We start from the raw sequence: 19,169 nt of genomic DNA, 5'->3' as shown, positions 1-19,169 counted from the left end.
AAAATGTAAAAGTTTCAACACAGCATGTTGGGCATTTTCTGGAGATATATAGCTGTCAAGGTGCCCTCTCTTACTCTACATATACAGCTATTTTGTTTGCTTGGTTTATCAACCTGTGCACAGCTAGAGTCAGTTTGTGGCCCGAGTCCCTTTGTAGTAGTTAGTGAATACATCAATGAACAACATGCAGGAGGTCCTTCGCATGCCATCCAGAACACAACCACAACAGCAGTGAAAATAAGTGGCAAATATTTGCTTTGTTATTTTGGTTTGGATAAACACCCCGTGAACAGCCAGGGTCATTTTGAGGTGAAGAAGTGAAGTCTTGTCAAGATCAATAAAGCGTCTTGTTGCCAAAGGAAACAAGTGCAATCAATTATTGCGAAAGCTCACCGGCGGCAGCAATCACACTATGCATTCATTTTTTATGTATGTATAAGCATGTCATTTTGAAATTGTATGTCACATAATATCGCTCCTAGACCTCTAATGGATGCATAAACCAAATAAGAAAGGTGTGGACTTAAAAGCTTTTCAAAACTAACCCACAAAATCTTTAAAGTGAGTTACAGTCTGTAAGTCCACTAAATAGTAAAATGCCAAAATGCCAATTTGTTTCTGCATGATTTGCCACAGCATCACTCCTGGATCTCTAATGAATGTATAAACCAATTATAAGGGTGATAGGTGTATACTTTTGGACTTACCCCAAAAACTTTAAAGTGAGTTTTGGTTCCAAAAAAGTTAAGTCCACAAAATGGTAAAATGCGAAAAAATCACATTTTTTCTGCATAATTTTGCCATAACATCATTCCTAGACCTCTAATGAATGCATAAACCAACTTAGAAGGGCCTGGGGTGTATGCTTTTTGACTTACAAGCTTTCCAAAAACTTACTCCAAAAACTTTAAAGTTTTATGGTGGGACGCGGACGCCGGGGTGACAGCATTAGCTCTCGGTTACTTGTAACCGGTGAGCTAAAAACCACTTAAGCATAGACTGGTCTGTTTCTCAGCTTCTATTCCCTTACTTATGTAAACATCTGCAGAATAACTGTTCAAACTTTTAAATATTTCTGTATTTATATATTATGAAATGAGAACCATATTTTGTGAAAAGTTTGAAGATGTTTAAATATAATTTTTCTTAAGTAGAACATCAAGGGAAAATAACTGTAGTCTTTGGCCTTCAATTAAAATGCACTTCCTTATATATATATATATGCAAATATTTGTCCATTGTGGTGTGGGCCTCAAAATCGAAACATACAATAAACATTCCAAACTGTCCCTATGCAACTGTATTTTACCTGTGTACGGATGTCACATTTCGAAGAAAATCCTGATCATTGTTTGAATTTGTCAAACAATTTTCTATAATACCTATTGCAATAAGTTGAAATCAATTTCAATTGAAAAAAAAAATGAATATGACCTGTCTTGTTGCGAAATAAAGTTTGCATTTATATGTAAGACTACCTCAATTAACAACATACAGGAGGCCTGTTGCATGCCATATGTAGACAGCTGCAGGAAAACTGTTCAAATTTTCTAATATTTCTTGTAAATGAATTAATAGCAATCTCACAATTGCATTGATCAAACAAGAGGCCCGATGGACCTGTCTTACTCACCTAGCTCAAATTTGATCATTTGAAGTTGATTGAGGTCATTTCTACAGATACTATGCTGATCAACTCTTTATTCAAATATCAGAGTAAGCTAGGTTTACTCATATCAATAAATGTTCTAGTCCTTCATTCCAGCATACTATTGGCTTAATATCAGGTCTCAGAGACTCTTGGCTATTGCAAAATTATTGTTTACAGATTTAACCAGATTTCACCTTGAATGTAGGTCGAGGTCATTCATTTGAACAAACTTGGTAGCCCTTCACGCCAGCACGCTACAGGCTCAATATTAAGTCCCTGGCCCTTTTGGTTATCAAGAAGTTGTTTGAAGATTATAGCCTATATAACCCATGTATCCTTGAATGAAGGTCAAGGTCATTTATTTGAACAAACCTGGCAGCCCTTCACCCAGCATGCTACAGGCCCAATATCAAGTCCCTGGGCCTCTTGCTTATTGAAAAGTTGTTTGAAGATTATAGCCTATTTGACCCATGTGACCTTGAATATATTTCTCAAACCCTATTGTGACCGTTCTATGATAGATATCGAAAGATCGAAGATACTGTTTTCTTCATAATTCCTTCTACTTTTTATGTTTGGAATTTCAGTTTGTCAGCTTAAAGATTGAAATCTCCAGGCTGTGTTATACAGAAACCAACATCAAAGTGTCGATTTCGGCCTGTTTGACCCAAAATATCTCCTTAATTAGATTTATCCCAGATGTACTGGAAATGTCAGTGTGGAAAGTTTCATCAAAATATATGGAGCCATTTTCTTTGTGCCCAAATGTGCAGTAATCTGTGGCAAAGTTCGCAGAATTAGCTATGAATACATTTTGTTCCATAAGGAACGCTAACTCCAAAGAGTTATGGCAACTCGCTACACTTCATTCCACCCCGGGGGCCTGAGGGATGGGGCTAAATTGATATAAATGCCTTCTCTGAAACTAAGCAATGAATATCGCTCATATTTGACGGGTGTTACCCCGCCATTTTAACAACTTTAAATCCCCAACTCATAATGATGCTACCAGACAAATATGCGCAATACCCGTTGCTCAGTTTCAGAGCAGGAGTCGCTTATATCAATTTAGCTAAATTGACCAATTCTGATATCTGGGGTATTACAGTTATAGGCATGTTATAGTAGAGGTATTTATGTGTATAAACGAGGTGGGAAAGGGGAGGATATTTTTGATATGAAATATATGGGCCGGACGCACGGTTCATTACATTAGCAATGTGTGTATTTCATCATCATATTTCACCTTCTCATCACTATTACATTTTGAGTGTAATAAAATAAACTTTATCAGCAGCCAGCCATAAACGTTGAGACAGAACCACAGAGTTAGAGACAGAACCACAGAGTTAGAGACAGAACCACAGAGTTAGAGACAGAACCACAGAGTTAGAGACAGAACCACAGAGTTAGAGACAGAACCACAGAGATAGAGACAGAACCACAGAGTTAGAGACAGAACCACAGAGATAGAGACAGAACCACAGAGTTAGAGACAGAACCACAGAGTTAGAGACAGAACCACAGAGTTAGAGACAGAACCACAGAGATAGAGACAGAACCACAGAGTTAGAGACAGAACCACAGAGTTAGAGACAGAACCACAGAGTTAGAGACAGAACCACAGAGTTAGAGACAGAACCACAGAGTTAGAGACAGAACCACAGAGTTAGAGACAGAACCACAGAGTTAGAGACAGAACCACAGAGATAGAGACAGAACCACAGAGTTAGAGACAGAACCACAGAGTTAGAGACAGAACCACAGAGTTAGAGACAGAACCACAGAGTTAGAGACAGAACCACAGAGTTAGAGACAGAACCACAGAGTTAGAGACAGAACCACAGAGATAGAGACAGAACCACAGAGATAGAGACAGAACCGCAGAGTTAGAGACAATGTTTTCAGATTGGTCCAAAAATGCATCACAACGCACCAAGGGGAACCTACATATGAAAATTGAGAAAGATCTCTTCAGTACCTTCTGTAAAATAGAAATAACAAACTCCAGTTGTCAAAATCCAAGATGACTGTCTGTTAGCCATGTTGTTATCTGACTAGTTCCAAAATGAAATATGCATAACTAGGGACCAAGGGCAACAGATATATCAAATATGATAAAGATCCCTTCAGTTCTTTCTTAGAAATAGCGATAACAAACTTCAATTGTCAAAATCCAAGATGGCTGCCTGTCGGCCATGTTGTTTTCCGATCGGTCCCAAAATGTAATATGCATAACTAGGCACCAGGGGGAACCTACATACGAAATTTGAGAAAGATCCCTTCAGTAGTTTCTCAGAAATAGCGATAACAAACTTCAATTGTCAAAATCCAAGATGGCTGCCTTCCGGATCCATGTGTGTTATCATCCTCAACGTCAGAATCTTGCGGTTCACGTGATTTGGCATCATCTATTATTTTTGTTTCCCAATCACCGTTGTGTACTGTTTTGTCTGTGCGTTCTTACGCTTGTAACTTGTTACTATTTATAGTTCTGTCCATGTCTTACACGTGTCGTGTTAGTACGTACATGTGTTTGGTGGTTCGTGTCCTTATTTGGTGTTGTTTTCGAATTATATGTAAATGAGCGTGTGAGTTTGTAAGAAACATGAAAATGTGAGTGTGAGTTTCATAAAAACTAGGGTTAAACCGTGCCCGGATGCAGTTCGCCAGAAACAGTAGAAAGCAACATATCCTCTGGGGTTGCCCTACGTCTTACAATAGTCATGCACCGCTACATAAGAATACTACATTTTACCTGACTTAATTGAGTCATGGAAGGTATGTGACTTGACATTTATTTAATAATAATTATAATGACTATATTGAAATTATCATCTTTAAATTAGATGTCGGACGTACGTCATACATACTGTTCTTGTATTCACGGCTATGTATAATAACTAGGATATTTGTATTCTATTTGTAGGGTTGAAACTCTATAAAATATTCCTTTGTGGAACTGCTCCGGTGTAATAAACGACTTAAAAAGAACCAGCAGGTGTCAGTCATTTTTCTGTGTTTCTCCTGTGACATAAGGATTCTTTTTTATCACTTTTTAATGGAAAAAGGAAGAGAAGCAACCAAAGGTTTTTATTAACAAGAGGCCAAGGGCCACATAGTTCTCTGGGCATGGTATTAGTATTCAATTTACTGTTGTCAATTTTCTTTCATTTGGTAATTATAGTTTGTTTGTCTGAACGCTGCAGCCTTATAGTTGACCAATGAAGAGGCCATTGTATAGATACTTTTGTAATTGGACTTTAATCCAGCATTTATTATAATTTCATTGAAGGCATATATGCGGGTCAAAATGGCCACATAAATCGACAAGCCTTTAAACAATTTTGTTTTAATGCGCAACGAGGGCTTGTCATTGCTTCTTTACTCATTTTCCTCCCCTGTAGGTACATACATTTAGCTATATAGGGCGTGAGAATTAACATTGTGTCCCCTGCTAACATCACATGATTGTACGGTATCTCTGCCGTAGACCGTGAGTTCGAGGCCTGGTCAGGGCACGAGTCAGAAAGTTGTCTTCCTTATATAGATACATGTATATATATTTCTTATGATTTTAATTTTAATTCAAAATTCAAAATTCCAGCAGAGACATATTGGGAAATATATTCCAGTGATTAGTATTTCAAATGTATAATTTCTTCTTAAAATAACCTGTCCAATTTGATCCCTAATTTCACTTGGCAAACAACAATCAAAATGAACATTTCGAAGGCTTCCATTCTTTTAATGATTACGAGAATGTGAAACAGATATATCCACCTCACCAACTGATCATGATTGTCTTTTAGCTTTTTGTTGTAAATAATTAATTGTTTTGTATATATATCATCTCTTTTTCGTCCTGTATATTGTGAGAGTGACGAAGTACACAATTGGAATTAATTAGTTTTTAGGCCATATTGTTTTATCTGAACACAAACCAAACAAGTCAAGCTCCAGTATCCTGGCTGGTATGTGTCAGTCAACGCTGGGGCAGAGTAAGGGTAGAGTTTAGGTCACTAGAGGTCAATTTAAACAGCTTTAGTGTGATTAAGACCCAGAGTAATATGGCAGTTGATTTAGTTAATTTTAGATTAATATGTTTTTAGGTGGCCTGCGAGTGGGAGACAATGATGGTTTGGTGAGCTGGTGTTTCTATTTAAGGTGTACATACATGTTATGGAGTCTCTGATTTGGTGACCATATAGTACGAAGTTTTGTATGTTTTGATGTTCTGATGTTCTGATTTAGGACTTGTTGATGTGCGCACTCCGGCGAATGTGGATATGTACTAAATGTCTGTAAATAAACTGTAAATAGTGCATTAACATGTACATTTGTTTGTGGTTTGAACCCGGTGACAACAATACTAGGACACTAGGACAGGGATCATTTTGGAGGGGGCCATAAGGCCTTTGGCCCACAATTTTCCTGAATGACCCACGCACATGATTCAGATAATTCATTTAAAATTTCTATAAAAGGCCCATCAATTTCATTACAGATACATGTAGTTCTTTTTCTTGAAAATGACCCATCCATTTGGTAATCCAAAATAATCCCTGCTAGGAGTTAAATAACAATTAAAAGTATGTACATCTCCTGTTATATTTCCCTCACAAATTGTAGTAAACATGTATATGTGGTCTAGATTTAGTCTCAGTTTTCAATTAAATTTTTATCATCACATCTGGTATAATAGGTAATATATAATGTATGACACAATAAAATAAACATTCTCATACAATATCACAGCCAATAGCTAAAGTTTATAAATTTGAGTCTTGTATTCGACAGCCATGCTTTTCAAACTTTTTAAAGGTACAGTTTGTATGTACTAATCAGTTAATCTCTTGATAATCACGAAGTACGGCGGAAGTAGTACTACAGTATGGTGTTGTAAAAATCACATCTGTCAATGTATTTTATCAAATGGCATGCTCTGTTTGTATCATAAAGATGCACAAATGATGAAATCATGAAGATGCAAACTTCTCTTTAATCACTAGCCCAGGCCATGACTAGTAGTCCGACATAAAAAAAATGTACTCACCTAAACGTTAAATCTACCAGTCCACCAATTAATGAAAAATAAGAATTACGCGTAATTATATATTGCCTGTCCTGCTTTGTCAATATATTAAGCATTTTACATGGGTACTCAAGGATATATTTGAGGAAACTAATGAAATTCATTGATTTTCGTCATAAGTCCAGAAACTTTTTTTTTACCCAAAAATATAACAATGGTAGAAATGCTGGTAAATAGTGTACTGCATTCAGCTATACAACGCATGACACACCTACCGTATAACCCAAGCTTGTCGCAAACAGCCTAATACGTAAGAGCTAAACACAAAACCTTAGGGTACACCTCAACAAAAGGTAATCATTGTATAACATTTTTGAAAACAAAAAGCCAGGAATATTACCCAACAATTGCAGAAATCCAAGATTCCTGGAGCTGCAGCTGGAGTTGGATAATTTCGCAACTTTGAAATTGCCTTCCACTATTCTGCTAAAACAAGGAATTCAAGGAAAAGAATTCCTCAATAACTCACTTTCTATGTCTTTAAAATATCTATTTTTCTAAGTCGGAAGATGTTACCAAATCACTAAATCCTGTTGGGTTGGACAATTCAAAACACACTTTTTTAAAGGTCTGAAGAAGTCACTAAACTCTTTCTGGCCTGAACGTCAAAAGTATCCATGTAAAACTTACCCTAGTATTTTTGCACAGTCATCATAATACTTTATGGAGTTTTTCACGAGGCTGAATCTGTTAACATCACAGACATAAGATTTGCTGCTGGCCCCGAGATCAAATCCACACACATTTTGCTGTAACAGAAAAAATTCCCTGTGTTGGTGTCATCACTGATTGATCTAGTTGTGGTCATTACTGACTTCTAAACGTTAAACAAGGCACTGAATTCCAACCTAAACACTCAACTCAAAACATGAGGCGGCCCAGAGGGCCTGTATCGCTCATCTGGTTTCATGAGATATGAAACAAGAATGATGCTTGAGTATATTTGTCTCTGGTATTGCTATGTCAATATATATCATCAGCATTTTATATGGGTACATGTACATTGGTTTTATTTTAATACTAAAAATGCCACAAAGTGCATTAATCCATGAAATGAAATTGACTTTTGGCGCAACCCCAAAGGGATGCTACCACACAAATGTGAGTGATATCCATTGCTTAGTTTCAGAGATGAACTTGTTTAGAGTAGACCAATTGACCCCCTTTGACCCTGCCCTCTGGGGGGTCAGCTCCTTCTTTTATACAATTTTGAATCCCTACCCTACCCCAATAGGATGCTACCAGTCAAACCATTGCTAAGTTTCAAAGAATAAGTTGATAAGCAGAGGTTGTTTATATCGATTCTGCAAACCTGACCCCTTTTGGCCCCCCTCCTTAGCCCCGTCATTTGTACAATTTCGAATTCCTACCCCAAGGTGATGCTACCAGTAAAATATATGAGATATCCATTGCTTAGTTTCAGAAAAGAAGTCAATTATATGAATATAGCCGGATTGACCACATTTGGCCCCGCCCCTCAGGCCCCTGGGGGTCAGCCCCATCATTTGTACAATTTTGAATCCCCACCCCATAGTGATGCTACCAGGCAAATATGAGCGATAGCCATTGCTTGGTTTCAGAGAAGTCGTTTATATCAATAGCGCCAAATTGACCCCTTTTGGCCCCGCCCCAGAGGCCCCCAGGGGGTCAGCCCCATTATTTGTACAATTTTGAGTCCCCTTCCCATAGGGATGATTCTGCCCAAATTTGTTCAAATTCTGATCAACGGTTATGAAGAAGAAGTCAAATAAGTCAATTGTTGACGGACAGACAGACGGACGACGGACGCCACGTTATGGCATAAGCTCACCTTGGTCCTTTGGACTAGGTAAGCTAAAAACCTTGGACAGTTTTAATCTCCCCATAGTTTCTGAGTGGATCATTATTGTTTGTTGGGATATATCACATAACACCCAGGATCATCTGGAGTCAGTGTCTCTTTGTAGTAGATGGAGGCTACATCACTGTACAGAGGAAAACAACATATTAAATTTGAAATTTACTGCACAATGATGAACAAATTAGAGTCATAACTACCAAGGCATTGGGATACTAGACAAAATCTCAATTTGACACATGAAAGAGCACTGCACAGTTCTTATTGCCCAATACACTGGTGTATCTACCCACAGTACAGGTATGTCTTATTACCCAATACACAGGTGTATCTACCCACAGTACAGGTATGTCTTATTACACAATACACAGGTGTATCTACCCACAGTACAGGTATGTCTTATTACTTAATACACATGTGTATCTACCCACAGTACAGGTATGTCTTATTACCCCATACACAGGTGTATCTACCTACAGTACAGGTACATCTTATTACCCAATACACATGTGTATCTACCCACAGTACAGGTATGTCTTATTACCCAACACACAGGTGTATATACCTACAGTACAGGTATGTCTTATTACCCAATACACAGGTGTATCTACCCACAGTACAGGTATGTATTATTACTTAATACACATGTGTATCTACCTACAGTACAGGTATGTCTTATTACCCCATACACAGGTGTATCTACCTACAGTACAGGTACATCTTATTACCCAATACACATGTGTATCTACCCACAGTACAGGTATATCTTCTTACCTAATACACAGGTATATATACCCACAGTACAGGCATATCTTATTACCCAATACACATACCTATATAGCTAAGAGACAATACATCCCAGGTGAACCGTTGATAAACATGACCTACAATGGCCTACTACCTTTATTTCTATACAATTGTATGTCTGTCGGTTACCTCACACAACCAGGAAGTATATTAGATAACGCCAGAACAGGTAGATCTACACATTCCTGTGGGCGTTTATCACGAGATCCCACGTTTGTTTACATTAGTTACCAATCAGAAGGATTGTTCAATTCAGTTGATTTCAGTTTTGATGAAAAACTGGTATTGTCAGGATGAAAATAACATTGATGGAGTTTAAATTCTGGTTCAAACTTGAAATATTTAGTCATAAAGTCACAGATTTATCAAAAAGGAAGTTTATCAGTGTGGCTGTGAATTCTGAAGGTAGAGAAATATGGACAACGTTAATTAGTGTGACTGTGAATTCTGAAGGTAGAGAAATATGGACAGTGTAAATTAACATTCTGATGCTGTGGATGGACAACTTGGATCATCACAGTAACCCTGTGACATCATGAGGTAGTTATTCTCTTGTGTTTTTACGTTACTGATTGTTTAACATAAACATATACTGGACGGGACAGTATAACCAGGATTTCATTCAAATACATCAAACAAAACTCCAATATATTTGATAATAAAACAATAGTGCTATAACAACTAAAATTGTAATTTTCATCAAAATGGCAACAGCTAAAATACCTATCCGTACAAAAGGTCAGACAACCTGTGTTCATCACAAGGGGAAACAACTGGAATTCTATTGTGAAAAATGTCAAGAATTGGTTTGTCCAAAATGCCTTTCCTCTATTCACAAAAGCCATCCAGTTTGTGAGCTCAGTGAAATCACTCCTCAGAAGAAACAAGACATTAAAAACTTTATTGACAGAACAGAACAAAATGACCTGGTACAAATTGCTAACTACATCACCTCTACTGGTACACTCCTCAATGAAAATGACAACACATTTGAGAAACTGTCACATCAGTTGAGGATGCAAACAGACAAATTAAAACAAGATCTTGACATGCTCACAGCTGAGACACTCTCTCTTTATCAGGAAATGAAAGAGGACAATTCAAAGCTGATACAGAAATACAAACAAGACCTGGAGATGTACGACAAACAACTCAAACAACAAATACAGGAATGTAAGACAGCACTTCAGCAGGGTTCTGACTTAAACATTTACGATACAAGATGTGAAATAGATTCCCAAATACATTTCCCTGTAAAACCTGTCCTGGGTACTGCAAGCTTCACTCCAAACAAAAATCCTCAAGGTCACCTGACGCTTGCTTTAGGGAAAGTTATCATCTCAGGTCAAGGTCAAACATCAACTGACCAGGATCGGTCAGTCTCAACATCAGATGGTCAGGGACAGTCCTCTTCACAACAACAGTCAGGAGATAAAGGGAAGAAAGCAGTGACAAGGTATAAACTCCTGTCAGAGACCAAGGTGGTGGAGGAGTGGAAGTCTCCATGTTACATTAATTCTATATGTCCGACCACTGATGACCAGGCCTGGACCAGGTACTATAAAACATTAACTCTCCTGGACAGAAAGGGTACAGTAATACAGAACATCACACACAAGGCTGATATCAATGACATCAGTCTGTCACCAACAACATACAGACTGTGGGTCTGCGACACAAAACACAACATCCTGGAGCTGGTATCAGGACAACTAACACATAGATTCAGAACCAAGGGGAAACCCGAGGGTTTATGTGTCACAGCCAGTAACCATGTCATTGTGGGCATGCCCAAACACATCTCTAAATTTACCACACAAGGTCAGAAGGTGCTCACTACAAAGGCTGCTGGGACTGGAAAACCATTAGTGTGTACACCATGGAGGATAACAGAATGTCCTGTCACTCACAATGTTGCAGTGATTGATTTCAGTAATAAAATTAATGGTGGTGATGGGAACAAGCATGTTGTTGTCATGGATACAGACTTCCAGGAACTGTTTGTATACAGAGGTGACATCCCCAGTACATATAAAACACCACAAACAGGAAGTGAAACATTTTACCCCTGGAGTGTGGTGTATGATAGTGTGGGGAACCTCATCATAGGGGACTGTAACAACTACAGGGTCCTACTCCTCAGTGGAGGTGGTGAGTTCCTCAGGATCATATACACAGACATATACTGGACATGGGCTGTAGGTGTAGACAGGAAGGATGTCCTGTGGGCAGTGATTGGTGGTGACAATGTAAAACTACTACAGTACAGCAGTATGTGATAGCTATAATAAAACTACTACAGTACAGCAGTTTGTGATAGCTATAAACTACTACAGTAGAGCAGTATGTGATAGCTATAAACTACTACAGTACGGCAGTATGTGACAGCTATAATAAAACTACTACAGTACAGCAGTTTGTGATAGCTATAAACTACTACAGTACAGCAGTATGTGATAGCTATAAACTACTACAGTACAACAGTATGTGATAGCTATAATAAAACTACTACAATACATCACTATGTGATAGCTATGAACTACTATATTACAGCACTATGTGATAACTATAAACTACTACAGTACAGCAGTATGTGATAGCTATAAACTACTACAGTACAGTAGTGTGTGATAGCTATAATAAAACTACTACAGTACATCACTATGTGATAGCTATGAACTACTATATTACAGCACTATGTGATAGCTATAAACTACTACAGTACAGCAGTATGTGATAGCTATAAACTACTACAGTACAGTAGTGTGTGATAGCTATAATAAAACTACTACAGTACAGCACTATGTGATAGCTATAAACTACTACAGTAGAGCAGTATGTGATAGCTATAAACTACTACAGTACAGCAGTATGTAATAGCTATAAACTACTACAGTACGGCAGTATGTGACAGCTATAATAAAACTACTACAGTACAGCACTATGTGATAGCTTTAAACTACTACAGTACAGCAGTATGTGATAGCTATAAACTACTACAGTACGGCAGTAGGTGATAGCTATAAACTACTACAGTACGGCAGTATGTGATAGCTATAAACTACTACAGTACGGCAGTTTGTGATAGCTATAAACAACTACAGTACAGCAGTATGTGATAGCTATAAACTACTACAGTACAGCAGTATGTGATAGCTATAAACAACTACAGTACAGCAGTATGTGATAGCTATAAACTACTACAGTACAGCAGTATGTGATAGCTATAAACTACTACAGTACAGCAGTATGTGATAGCTATAAACTACTACAGTACAGCAGTATGTGATAGCTATAAACTACTACAGTACAGCAGTATGTGATAGCTATAAACAACTACAGTACAGCAGTATGTGATAGCTATAAACTACTACAGTACAGCGGTATGTGATAGCTATAAACTACTACAGTACAGCAGTATGTGATAGCTATAAACAACTACAGTACAGCAGTATGCGACAGTTATACACTACTACAGTACAGCAGTATGTGATAGCTATAAACAACTACAGTACAGCAGTATGCGACAGTTATACACTACTACAGTACAGCAGTATGTAATAGCTATAATAACATTACAACAGTACAGCAGTATGCGACAGTTATACACTACTACAGTACAGCAGTATGTGATAGCTGGACAATGACTGAATAATTGACCTGTGACATGCGCTGTCCAATTCTTTATTTTGGACACTATACAGATTTGTAAAATTTTCTTACAAAGAGTTAATGTCCTTTCTGCCATACACAAGATAAATCTTTGAAATTATATTTCAAACATGTCTATGTTGATGTAAATTGTTTATAAAGATAATTTATTCCAAATAAGTAATTTAACTGTAGTGTCAGATCAATCTCTGAAATACCCAGTAATAAATATAATTGGTCTCAGTCTTTCATGTTTAATCTATATTTATGTATTTAAGTAATGTATAGCATATGTATACAAAAGCTATACAGTATTTTTACCTTTTGTTTTCTTGTGAAACAGATACGTATTGTCTGTAGTGTTACTGAGTATTTTGTAAGTGTGTAATTGATTTAGACGTGTTCGATTGTGAATTTTATCATTAAGCTGTAGTAAAAAGTATTATTTGTATATCTTAGGGACTTAATTTGGTTAACTTTTGCCTCATATTGGTCACTATGAATTGAAAAATAAATATTCAAAAATAACTTCACATGGTTGGTTGTTTTGTCGGCTGGTCGACGATAAGAACCTGTGACTTCACCTAGTTGGTTGTTTGTCAGCTGGTTGACGATGAGAACCTGTGACTTCACCTAGTTGGTCGTTTGTCAGCTGGTCGACGATTAGAACTCATGACTTCACCAAGTTGGTCATTTGTCAGCTGGTCGACGATGAGAACCCATGACTTCACCTAGTTGGTTGTTTTGTCAGCTGGTCGACGATGAGAACCTGTGACTTCACCTGGTTGGTCGTTTGTCAGCTGGTCGACGATGAGAACTCATGACTTCACCAAGTTGGTCATTTGTCAGCTGGTCGACGATGAGAACCCATGACTTCACCTAGTTGGTTGTTTGTCAGCTGGTCGACAATGAGAACCCATGATTTCACCTAGTTGGTCGTTTGTCAGCTGGTCGACGATGAGAACTCATGACTTCACCAAGTTGGTCATTTGTCAGTTGGTCGACGATGAGAACCCATGACTTCACCTAGTTGGTTGTTTGTCAGCTGGTCGACAATGAGAACCCATGATTTCACCTAGTTGGTCGTTTGTCAGCTGGTCGAATAGATATATCGAAAGACAAATCACCAACATGTCTTTTCTATGACAGCTAGTCATTTTTATCAACATGCCATATATCCGATATATATAACAAGACAAGTCATCAACAATACGTTGTGAATTAATTGACGACGCTAAAAACTCCTAGATATTCATTGATAACTGAAAGCTTTTTTTCTGCATTGAAGTGAAATGATGACATGTGTATACACCAAAACTAGCTATCATTTTCATTCTGTGTGTTCTTATAATCTTTTACTACAGTAACTTACAGTAACTCACGATAATATTTAAATATGTATTATTGTATTATTAATCATCAGATATCTTTGTCTCATTGCCTTGGGAAATAGTTAATGTCTCGGGGGATAATAAAAGTGCTATTTCCCTCACACTTTTTTAACAAGAGATCCCAGAGGGATCTTGGCGCCCACCATTGAATGATCTTTGTAGGTTCCATGTCAGATTGATCTTTTCTCTACTTTTCCCTTCCTCTAAGTCTTACTAATCTGTGTAAATTCAGAAACAGCCCTCTAGTACTTTTCAAACAAGGGCAACCTATATATAAAATTTAAGATTTAGCAATAATGGCTGTCTGTCGGCCATGTTGTTTTCCGATTGGTCCCAAAATGCAATACCAGGGACTAAGGGGAACCTACATATGAAATTTGAGAAAAATCCCTTCAGTACCTTCAATTTTCAAAATACAAGATGGCTGCCTGTCAGCCAGGTTGTTTTCTGACTGGTCTCAAAATCCAATATGCATAACTAAGACACAGAGGGCAACCTACAAATGAAATTCAGAAAGATCCTTTCAGCATTTTCTGATAAATAGCGATAACAATCTTCAATTGTCAAAATCCAAGATGGCTGCCTGTCGGCCATGTTGTTTTTCGATTGGTCTCAAAATGCAATATGCATAACTACGCACTGAGGGAAACCTACATATGAAATTTGAGAAAGATCCCTTCAGTACTTTCTGAGAAATAGCGATAACAAACTTCAATTGTCAAAATCCAAGATGACTGCCTGTCGGCCATGTTGTTTCCCGAATAGTCTCAAAATGCAATATGCATAACTAGGCGCCAAGGCAAACCTACAATTGAAATTTCAGAAAGATCCCTTCATAAGTTTCTGAGAAATAGCTATAACAAACTTCAATTGTCAAAATCCAAGATGGCTGCCTGTCGGCCATGTTGTTTTCAGATTAGTCTCAAAATGCAATATGCATAACTAGTCACTGAGGGAAACCTACATATGAAATTTCAGAAAGATCCCTTCATAAGTTTCTGAGAAATAGCTATAACAAACTTCAATTGTCAAAATCCAAGATGGCTGCCTGTCGGCCATGTTGTTTTCCAATTGGTCTCAAAATGCAATATGCATAACTATGCACCAAGAGGAACCTTTATATGGAATTTCAGAAAGATCCCTTCATAAGTTTCTGAGAAATAGTGATAACAATCTTCAATTGTCAAAATCCAAGATGGCTGCCTGTCGGCCATGTTGTTTTCCGATTAGTCTCAAAATTCAATGTGCATAACTAGTCACTGAGAGGAACCTACATATGAAATTTCAGAAAGATCCCTTCATTAGTTTCTGAGAAATAGCGATAACAAACTTCAATTGTCAAAATCCAAGATGGCTGCCTGTCGGCCATGTTGTTTTCCTATTGGTCTCAAAATGCAATATGCATAACTAGGCACCAAGAGGAACCTTTATATGAAATTTGAGAAAGATCCCTTCAGTGCTTACTCAGAAATAGCGATAACAAACTTCAATTGTCAAAATCCAAGATGGCTGCCTGTCGGCCATGTTGTTTTTCGATTGGTCTCAAAATGCAATATGCATAACTACGCACTGAGGGAAACCTACATATGAAATTTGAGAAAGATCCCTTCAGTACTTTCTGAGAAAGAGCGATAACAAACTTCAATTGTCAAAATCCAAGATGACTGCCTGTCGGCCATGTTGTTTCCCGAATAGTCTCAAAATGCAATATGCATAACTAGGCGCCAAGGCAAACCTACAATTGAAATTTCAGAAAGATCCCTTCATAAGTTTCTGAGAAATAGCTATAACAAACTTCAATTGTCAAAATCCAAGATGGCTGCCTGTCGGCCATGTTGTTTTCAGATTAGTCTCAAAATGCAATATGCATAACTAGTCACTGAGGGAAACCTACATATGAAATTTCAGAAAGATCCCTTCATAAGTTTCTGAGAAATAGCTATAACAAACTTCAATTGTCAAAATCCAAGATGGCTGCCTGTCGGCCATGTTGTTTTCCAATTGGTCTCAAAATGCAATATGCATAACTAGGCACCAAGAGGAACCTTTATATGGAATTTCAGAAAGATCCCTTCATAAGTTTCTGAGAAATAGTGATAACAATCTTCAATTGTCAAAATCCAAGATGGCTGCCTGTCGGCCATGTTGTTTTCCGATTAGTCTCAAAATTCAATGTGCATAACTAGTCACTGAGAGGAACCTACATATGAAATTTCAGAAAGATCCCTTCATTAGTTTCTGAGAAATAGCGATAACAAACTTCAATTGTCAAAATCCAAGATGGCTGCCTGTCGGCCATGTTGTTTTCCAATTGGTCTCAAAATGCAATATGCATAACTAGGCACCAAGAGGAACCTTTATATGAAATTTGAGAAAGATCCCTTCAGTGCTTACTCAGAAATAGCGATAACAAACTTCAATTGTCAAAATCCAAGATGGCTGCCTGTCGGCCATGTTGTTTTCCGATTAGTCTCAAAATACAATATGCATAACTACGCACTGAGGGGGACCTACATATGAAATTTCAGAAAGATCCCCTTATTAGTTTCTGAGAAATAGCTATAACAAACTTCAATTGTCAAATTCCAAGATGGCTGCCTGTCGGCCATGTTGTTTTCCAATTGGTCTCAAAATGCAATATGCATAACTAGGCACCAAGAGGAACCTTTATATGAAATTTCAGAAAGATCCCCTCATTAGTTTCTGAGAAATAGCTATAACAAACTTCAATTGTCAAAATCCAAGATGGCTGCCTGTCGGCCATGTTGTTTTCAGATTGGTCTCAAAATGCAATATGCATAACTAGGCACCAAGGGGAACCTAAATATGAAATTTGAGAAAGATCCTGTCAGTACTTTCTGAGAAATAGCGATAACAAGAATTGTTTACGGACGGAGGGACGGAGGGAGGGAGGGACGGACGGACGGACGACGGACGCAGGGCGATTTGAATAGCCCACCATCTGATGATGGTGGGCTAAAAATGTGAAAGCATGTAAATATAGAGCAACTGAATTTAAATATGTATGCAATATCATAAATTGTCAATGGAATTATAAACCTACTAAAGTGATTAAAATATCAAATGTTCACTCACCTTTAACACACTGATAAATGTTTAGTTTAGTAAAAGCCAGCTTCCCTTTGTTCTCGGGGCCGCGGTGGCAGAGTGGTTAAGGTGTACCGACACTTTATCACTAGCCCTTCACCACTGGTACTCTGGCTTTCCTCCACCTCCAAAACCTGGCACGTCCTTAAATGACCCTGGCTGTTAATAGGACGTTAAACAAAAACAAACCAAACCAAAATTGTTCTCCATCATGGTGAAATGAGTCATGACTTCATTTGTCAACAGCCTGACAATTATTCATATCATAATGTAAATAATGAAATATTTAAGTCAATTATATATTCATAATATAATTCCAACAGGTTCATCAACTTATGAATACAGCACCTTTACAAATACACCCAATACATTGGTTTAATTGCTTCAATAATGTTCATTGAAACAGTTACAGGTACATGAATGGTTTTTATTTGCTTCATAACATGCAAATTAGCTAATTTTTAATAGAATAACAGTTGAAAGATTGCAATAATAGAGGTGAATGCATTATGAAAACTTTCTGGCACTTATTTACTCCAACAAGTTTTCTGACAATTGGTCCTTTGCATTGATGCCCCTACTGTGCTGATGTATATATATTGTATCTGAAACATCAAATTTAAATCCAGTAATTATAATAGAGCAAATATTCTGCCATGTACATTTTCCCCAAAGTTGTCAAAAATTTATGGACAGCAGAGAGCAGTATGCCATTTTTTATCAATTTTAATCAATATAAAGCAGTTTAAGTTTGAGAGCGATTCCCTTTTAGATTATGCAAAGAAGATTTAAATTTTGAAATTTCAGTGCATGTTCAGTACATCCTTGTTAGCCGATCCTAGAGCCTACAATCATAGTTTTGGAGAGTGGTAAAGTCCTTTGCTACCCTTTCTAATCTGATTGTTAATGAAACTTATTTCTACACACTACAGTCGAACCTGTCTATAAAGGACACCTAAGGGACAAGACAAAAGTGTCCTTTATAGAGAGGTGTCCTTTATATAGAGGTTCAACAAGTTATGTCCCTTATAAACGAAGAAACAAACCAAAGTCTGTTTATAGTACACTATATGTATATATGTTGAACAGGTAAAAAGTATTCCTAATCCACAAAACAACAAATGATTGTAACAGTCTGTTAGATTAGAGACATATATATACACAGAGATTGGTAACTCTCTATATGCCCTTGTGTTAACATAGTGGCCCCTGACCTTCCCACAATCCTTTCCGGTCGCTCGGTTCAGTCTTCACTTGACGCCATATAAGAGAAATCGTGAAAACCACACACACAATTATCGATAATTGCTATTTGAAATCATCACCAAGATCCAATTATGTGCTTTAATTTTATTAATATCAAAGTGCAGAAGTGTCATCAATATGAAATTTATCACAATTTGCTGTCCAAGTGTTTGTATTTTGAGTATGAAAGTCAAGCACACCGCAGGACAGATCGGCGGGAATCTCCAATTTTCGAAAAGTCCCTATGGGGTTTTCGAGAATACGGATAAATGACAACAATGTGCATGATAAACAAGGCCATATTCCATAAGTATGATAGTTTTTGGTTAATGTGGTAACTTTTGTAGTGGCCTAAATAAAACAATGTGCTTTTTGTGTGCGTTT

At 37.4% G+C, this 19,169-nt stretch overlaps 1 protein-coding gene across 1 annotated transcript; it reads left to right on the top strand.

Annotated features, from left to right (window-relative positions):
• Nucleotides 1-10,042: 10,042 nt before the first annotated feature.
• On the top strand, nt 10,043-11,719 carry LOC117332375. The gene has a single exon (XM_033891262.1). It carries the CDS (start codon nt 10,095-10,097, stop codon nt 11,667-11,669), a length of 1,575 nt encoding a protein of 524 aa, XP_033747153.1. The 5' UTR covers nt 10,043-10,094; the 3' UTR covers nt 11,670-11,719.
• The last annotated feature ends 7,450 nt before the right edge of the window (nt 11,720-19,169 follow it).

Source organism: Pecten maximus, chromosome 8, assembly GCF_902652985.1.
Source record: "Pecten maximus chromosome 8, xPecMax1.1, whole genome shotgun sequence".
Lineage (NCBI taxonomy): Eukaryota > Metazoa > Mollusca > Bivalvia > Pectinida > Pectinidae > Pecten > Pecten maximus.
The sequence above is the reverse complement of the archived record's forward strand: the minus strand, read 5'-3'. Positions and strand labels throughout refer to the sequence as shown.

What these genes read in the sequence shown, in the direction of transcription:
- LOC117332375 (XM_033891262.1), top strand. Translation starts at nt 10,095, where the DNA reads ATGGCAACAGCTAAAATACCTATCCGTACAAAAGGTCAGACAACCTGT.